The sequence below is a fragment of the Antedon bifida genome, chromosome 4 (assembly GCF_963402885.1).
Source record: "Antedon bifida chromosome 4, ecAntBifi1.1, whole genome shotgun sequence".
Lineage (NCBI taxonomy): Eukaryota > Metazoa > Echinodermata > Crinoidea > Comatulida > Antedonidae > Antedon > Antedon bifida.
This window is the reverse complement of record NC_136229.1, coordinates 31,002,471-31,009,902: the sequence shown is the minus strand read 5'-3', so window position 1 is coordinate 31,009,902 and position 7,432 is coordinate 31,002,471. Positions and strand designations below refer to the sequence as shown.

The window sequence follows — 7,432 nt, the reverse complement described above, 5'->3', positions numbered from 1 at the left end:
TGTTATAACCTATTCACGGTACAGAGAAATGTAATGATTTCAGCAGGTTTATAATAGTTTGAATAAAGTTTTACATGTACTTAAATAATATTCAAAATAAATAGATAGGGAAAATACACTAAATACAGTGTTTATATCAGATCTCGCTTTACGGTTTGTGTCGTGGGCGAAATTATGCTTCTGGGTTTTTTTTTCTTCAAAGTGATGCCCCTCTACGGACGACAACTGTAGAAGAATTGACGACACTAACTTAACAGACCGCGCAATCAGAGCAAAATATACATTAACACTATAATTATTGTCACAATAATAAGTTCATTCGCGTATAGCGAATATACCTGTCTATATTTTTCTATTCAGAAGTAAGTTTGCTTCAAATAAATAGTACTGTTATAGGTATAGCAAATAAAAAAAAATCTAAGATACACAAATAATTTTCGGTTATTATTATCATTAATCTTATCATTAGCATAAATTACGACACACAAAACTTCATCTGCTGTTAAAAAGCAAGACAAGGGTCAATCTTATATTATTTAAAGTTAGATATGGAACTGATAAAATGACTAAAAAACGCCCGAAAGGTGGAATTGAACCACTCCGACGTTAATCGGCTACAGGTTTGAAGCCTGCACCTTAGACCACTAAGGTTCATCCGGGCAATTTTGAATGCAACACATATTTCTTTATATGCCTTACGACATGTAATAGTAGCCGAGTATAGGTGTCAAAGGGGTTTTGATTCAAAACGAAGCCGTGTATTATTACCATGATATGGGCCTAATAGGCTACTATACCATTAATTGACCTATAGGCCTACTAAAAATCACAAAAACATGCATAATATGTATCGATTGATTGATAAACTGCATTTATACAATGAATGATATTTTTTTTTTTTGGTAAGAAGTAATTAAATTGTTTAGCAAACCAACATTATAAAAATATTCACACAAAAAACACACACAAACAAAAAAACGAGTAGGTTTTAATGCTTGATACGCCTACGTAATGTTTTTAAATCAGATTGATCGGAAAGAGACACGATGTAAACATTATTTCCGATAATTAGGATCTATAGACTCTGGAGAAAAAGTGCAAGACAATATTGATCTACAATGGTTTTGGTCCAGTGAGTAACCTAACAGAATCAAACCATGGAGGTGATACTGTCGTGATTAGGCGAATAACATTTACTGTGGTGACAAGAAAACGCTCCACTTCCGAAACCGCCCTCTAACGTATTGTTTATAACAAAACTTTTAATAGCAGGCTACACAAAAGCGAGGAAATAGGTCCAGTGCTCACTACTGTTAGCATTGTTTATTCCTTGCTATAAGGAAATTATACGTGTTCAAAGGCACGTACGTACATGATGAGGTGTATTCATTTAGCTTCATGTGTTCCTACACAACTGTGTCTCCTGACAGAATAAGGGTTCGCCAATTCAGGCCCACCTACTCACACGGTGAGCTGATTGGGTCAAGTTTTTATTTAAGTAGCTAAACATTCTCAGATTCGGTCGTTAGCTATTACGTCTGTGACTGTGTTGTTTATGATGTAAGTCGTTCATCCTACATACAGATACGATGCTAAATTAGGGATAATATGAATTGGGAGCGATCTATACGTTTGTGGATTTCCCGTACGTCACATACGTTTATATTGAACACACTGTCTATAGAAGTATCCCAATTGGCTAACATACAATCTGGCACTTCGTCATGCCTTGCTGACATAACTAATACACGATTATGATTTAATAGCTTATTCAGGGATTTGTTTTGAGAGTGATTATTAATAATAAATCAGCACACCCATGTGATAGATCAAACAATATTGTCAATCCAACGGGGATTACATGTAAGTTGTCGTGACAAAGTTCAAACACAATATCAATCCGCGATTATATTTTGTGCAGTTTTTTTTGTGCTAAAGTACATCTTTCTCTTCGTCCTAAACACTAAAATCAATATTTAAAGTTTGCGCTTTAATAAACAATTAACTAAAATGGTAAGTACACTTGTGTAATTGATAAATACGCATTGGAATGACCGAATAGCACCTTTATTATAAACAATTCTTAGACAGTCGTTTACATTGACTAATTTCATATTATTGGCTAATGTGTCAAAAAACTCAAGAGGGCGTTGGTTACTGAAGATACTCTCGGTATTCATGATCTTCTGAGAAGTTTATGTTCAACAGCTGCAGGTTGCTTACAGAAAGAGTGTAAGGTGGTTTGAAAATGAGGAAGTGCACATCTTCTGTATAGGTGGAAACGTTTAAAAAATCAGATTTTATTTAGGTATTTGTTACATAATCAGACACGTGTAAAATGCCGAAAGTTAATTTCTTTTACTACGATCGTAAGCTGAGGAAAACGAATGAATTTGCCACCTTCTAGTTCAAATAAAGTTGTATTAACGCAACTGAACCTGTTTTTCATGCTCTCTTACTAATTGTGTAAGCCTATCTTCCAAATTTAGTTTTCCACTAAACAATTAGGCCTATACCGTAATTTCTAAGATAGATTACAAAATAATGGATATTAGTTCAGTTACATCCAAACAAACAATAAAATATATACATATTTTTTACTTTTTTTCAAGAACCATGGGAAATATATCTTCTGGAATCGAAGAGATTTAAAGTGAGTATAACCACCACATGACCCACCCATTATGGACGGTACCATTGTCAGAGTTTGGGGTGTTATGATAATGTTAGGTGTTGGCTTGTTGTTTTTTTTAATCAATCTCTACATTAGAATGAGGTTAAATTTGTTACTTTATATTATACGACTTTGAATTCTTTGGAAATTTAATACAGTAATAGAGTGTTTGCACTATAAGTTAATTATTTTCGTTTACATCTTTCTTTCAAGCATTACATAAAGAGCCAAAATCATTTACCAATACATACAACATTACTATTATACAATTTGTTATCAACGTCAAACTGATCTTTCAATGCCCAATTTAGTTTTAATTTCTTCCCACAATGTTCACATTCATATGGTGTTTCTCCTGTGTACACTCTCAAATGTCTTTTTAAACTTCCATTTCATTCAAATTTCTTCCCACAATGTTCTCATTCATTCATATGTTTCTCATGTGTGTATTCTCAAATGAGATTGTAACCCTCCACTTTGTTTAAATTTCTCTCCACAATGTTCACACTCATATGGTGTTTATCCTCCTGTGTGTATTCTCAAATGTGTTTTTAACCCTCCACTGTGTTTAAATTTCTTCCAACAATGTTCACATTCATATGGTGTTTCTCCTGTGTGCACTCTCAAATGTTTCTTCAAATCTCCATTTCGTTTAAATTTCTTTCCACAATGTTCACATCCATATGGTGTTTCTCCTGTGTGTACTACCAAATGTGTCTTCAACTCTCCGCTTTGTTTAAATTTCTTCCCACAATGGTCACATTCATATGGTGTTTCTCCTGTGTGTATTCTCAAATGTCTTTTCAAATTCCCATTGTGTTTAAATTTCTTTCCACAATGTTTACATTCATATAGTGTCTCTCCTGTGTGTATTATTAAATGAGATTTTAACCCTCCAATTTGTTTAAATTTCTTCCCACAATGTTCACATTCATATGGTGTCTCTCCTGTGTGTATTCTAAGATGTGCTTTTAAGTGTCCATTCTGTGCAAATTTCTTCCCGCAATGTTCACATTCATATGGTGTTTCTCCTGTGTGCACTCTCAAATGTGTCTTTAACTCTGCATTTCGTTTAAATTTCTTTCCACAATGTTCACATTCATATGGTGTTTCTCCTGAGTGCACTATCAAATGTGCTTTTAAGTGTCCATTCCGTCGAAATTTCTTCTCACAATGTTCACATCCATACGGTGTTGTGTTCTCTTTGCTTTCTTTCACTAAATGTGTTTTAAAATCATCTTCGAATAATATTTTCTCTTGATTGTTGTGTTCATATTTCAATTCTTCTGTTCCTGTATGTATTCCTAAATGGATCTTTAAATCACTGAACTCAAATTTATCTCCACAGTGTTCACATTTATATTCCATATCTTAGATTTCGTTAATGTCGTACACTTTGAAATACGATAACTGAGACCCGACAAATCAATGATATAATATATATCTTTCTTGTTTCGCACAGTACTACAGTTTTAAACCTTTTGCTAATTTGGTTGTAAGAGCGGTAATCCTCTCGTGTCCGCAAAATATCAGCTGTGCGGACGTGTGTGAGTGCCGCTTTTTTAAAAATTAGGGAGTGGCACAATTTTAAACATGCTCAAGTCGACGCTTTTATTATGTTAAATAGTTGATGCTAAATATTGAAGCCTATGTACTATTATCATATTTAGGGTTTTTTAGTTGAATAAATAATACGAAACGGTTTGGTAAATCGGTTTGATCCATAATTTTTATTTTAGTCATTAATTTTATTGTAGTCTTTACCTTACAAGTACTTAATCATTTCTAAGTAACACACAAGACAACTCTTTGGAATGAATCATGTATATACATTTTTTTGGGGAAAAATAACAATTCACACACATACCTATATTTGATCATAGAAGTAACTTTTTATCACACACCTATTTGTATCTATCAAGTATGTAACTTGCGTAGTGCTTTAATTCCACCGTAACATTTTTAACTTTGTTAAGCCTCACTCAGCTTCCTAAGATAATACTTTTGGTTTTGACAACGTGTAAAGATTGTTTGTGAGTGTCAAGACCTCTGAGTCTGTACAATCTTCGTTGTCTGTTTTATGGCTGGCTTTGTGCTCACATACTTCACAGTCCTCCTTACCCAAACGAGCAAAGCTTATATTGCATTCTCTTACCATCACACGGTAACTCTGGTATTTACAAATACCTGGATTCGTTAAAGAAAAGTCCTCGTACATCATTGTAATATTTACATCTGGCGGTAAGTACAGTCGGTTCGGGGCATGTTCCCTTCTATAATGAGCAATGCAGGGATGATATGACATAATATGTTTTCTCATTTTCTCTTTTTTTTCATTCGAGAGCTTATGGGCATGCTTTCCATGTTGACCCCGTCTGTCCTTAGGTGCATACATTCCAATTCCTGTTCCATCTATTATTTGAAATAGCCACTTAATTACATTGTTGTTTGATGCTTTGAAACCTAGAGTGGTCAGAAAGAATGTTCGGCATACCTGAATCACTTCATTTTCATCTGTGAGCATTGAATATTTAAATGTGTGTTTCCGAGGGTTGATTGCATTTTCATTTCTTCGTCTTGGTGCAGATGACTTGGTATGGCTTAACAACCATACTCGTTGTTGTTCCATAGACATCATCCAGTATTCACTGTTTATTGCTTCTCTCTGGTCATTACTAATTTGTTCCGTGCACTTCTTTTTGCACCAAAGTCCACAGGGAGGTAGGACATTCTTCTTTTTTCTAAAAAAAACCCCAAAAAATAAAGCATTACAGTATTTATCTTTAGTTTGAAATAAAAAGTGCAATCATTTTATATGAAATAAAGTGTTACTGTATGTTGAAATACTTACTTGTTTTCATCTATAAGTGGAGCTGCTGGGCCATCACTTTCTACCATTTCATTTTCACTTCCCTTATTTCTTACTGCATCAGTATCCATTACCTCAATATATATCCACATTATCATCATTACTACTGTCATACTCGAGGATGGAATTCATTGATGAGTTTGCATGATGAATTCTAATAAAAACCACAACAAATATTTAAAATATCAAAAATGAAAAAGTTTTATATAACAATTTTTCTGTGCACTTCTTTATGTACCATGGTCAACAGGGAAGTAGTACATTTTTTCAAGAGCATATAACAATAGCACTGTAATATAAGTATTATCTTTACTATTAGTTTAAAATAAAAAGTGCAATCAATCATTCCAGTATTATTTTTGTCGTTTACTGTACCCTATTTTGTGTTTAAATTTCTTCCCACAATGTTCACATTCATATGGTGTCTCTCCTGTGTGTATTCTAAGATGTTCACATTCATATGGTGTTTCTCCTGTGTGCACTCTCAAATGTGTCTTCAAATATCCATTTCGTTTAAATTTCTTTCCACAATGTTCACATTCATATGGTGTTTCTCCTGTGTGTAATAGCAAATGTGTTTTCAACTCTCCACTTTGTTTAAATTTCTTCCCACAGTGTTCACATTCATGTGGTGTTGTGTTCTTTTTACTTTCTTTCACTAAATGTGTTTTAAAATCATCTTCGAATAATATTGTCTCTTGACTGTAGTGTTCATATTTCAATTCTTCTGTTCCTGTATGTATTCCTAAATGGATCTTCAAATCACTGAACTCAAATTTATCTCCACAGTGTTCACATTTATATTCCATATCTTAGATTTCGTTAATATCGTACACTTTAAAATACGATAACTGAGACCCGACAAATCAATGATATAATATATATCTTTCTTGTTTCGCACAGTACTGTACTGCAAAATTTCAACCTTTTGTTAACCTGGTTGTAAAAGTGGTAATCCTCTCTGGTCCGCAACATTTCAGCTGTGCGGACGTGTGTGAGTTTTTTTTTTAAATTAGGGAGGGGCGCAATTTTAAACATGCTCAAGTCGACGTTTTTACATACAAATACACACAGAGGAATAGATACAATAGACATTAACAGTTTCTGACATATAATTTTATTTCTTATTAATAAACAGATTGAAACAGACGCTTATTAGGAACTATTAAACCGCAAAGTATTTTACGAATACAGTGAGAGGCTTCAATGAGACAAAACAGCTTAATAAATCCTATATACAGCTGGATAATCAAACCAATATTTAATAATTGTAAATAGCTTTATATTTTTTGACTTGGTACGGTATGCGATACAGTGTACCTACCTATTATGTTAACTAGGGCACACACTAACAAAACCATAAGACAGATCATTGGCAAATTACAGGACACGAACACATTTCGTCAAAACGCAAAGAGAAAGATTCTAAATACGATTATTTTTGTTTGATGGGAAGCAGCAACCCTTAAACCACGCCACGTGAACAATTATTATTTTGTATACACTAAACATTATAAGATTTGCATGAATTGCCAAAGTATTTATACTTAATGTTATAACCACACACAACAACCATATTGGAGAAAACTTTCAATAGTATTTGTCTCTATTGGCTATGTTACATTAGCGATTTGTAGCAAGTTCTTCTCCAGTGTAGCTCTGACAATTGGCTAAAGTAGAAAACAAGTTGCTTATAGTGGGTGAATTTGTATTTTAGTTATTTTGTTGTAGTCTTTACCTTACAAGTACTTAATCATTTCTAAGTAACACACAAGACAACTCTTTGGAATGAAGCAGGTATATACATTTTTTTGGAAAAATAACAATTCACACACACACCTATTGGATCTATGCAACTTAAATACGTAATAAGGCGTTTATAATTCCAA

General features: G+C 33.4%; 1 protein-coding gene and 1 non-coding gene across 2 annotated transcripts; both read right to left on the bottom strand.

Annotated features, from left to right (window-relative positions):
* Positions 1-574: 574 nt before the first annotated feature.
* On the bottom strand, positions 575-661 carry Trnastop-uca (transfer RNA opal suppressor (anticodon UCA)). The gene has a single exon. It is a non-coding gene; the product is annotated as a tRNA-Sec (tRNA).
* Positions 662-3,150: 2,489 nt separating this feature from the next.
* LOC144841262 (uncharacterized) lies at positions 3,151-6,408 on the bottom strand. Its single transcript, XM_078697526.1, has 4 exons — positions 5,998-6,408; positions 5,526-5,598; positions 4,736-5,415; positions 3,151-4,044 (listed from the first exon to the last, which is right to left on the bottom strand). Exons 1-4 carry the CDS (start codon positions 6,350-6,352, stop codon positions 3,194-3,196), a joined length of 1,959 nt encoding a protein of 652 aa, XP_078553652.1. The 5' UTR covers positions 6,353-6,408; the 3' UTR covers positions 3,151-3,193.
* Between the last annotated feature and the right edge of the window lie 1,024 nt (positions 6,409-7,432).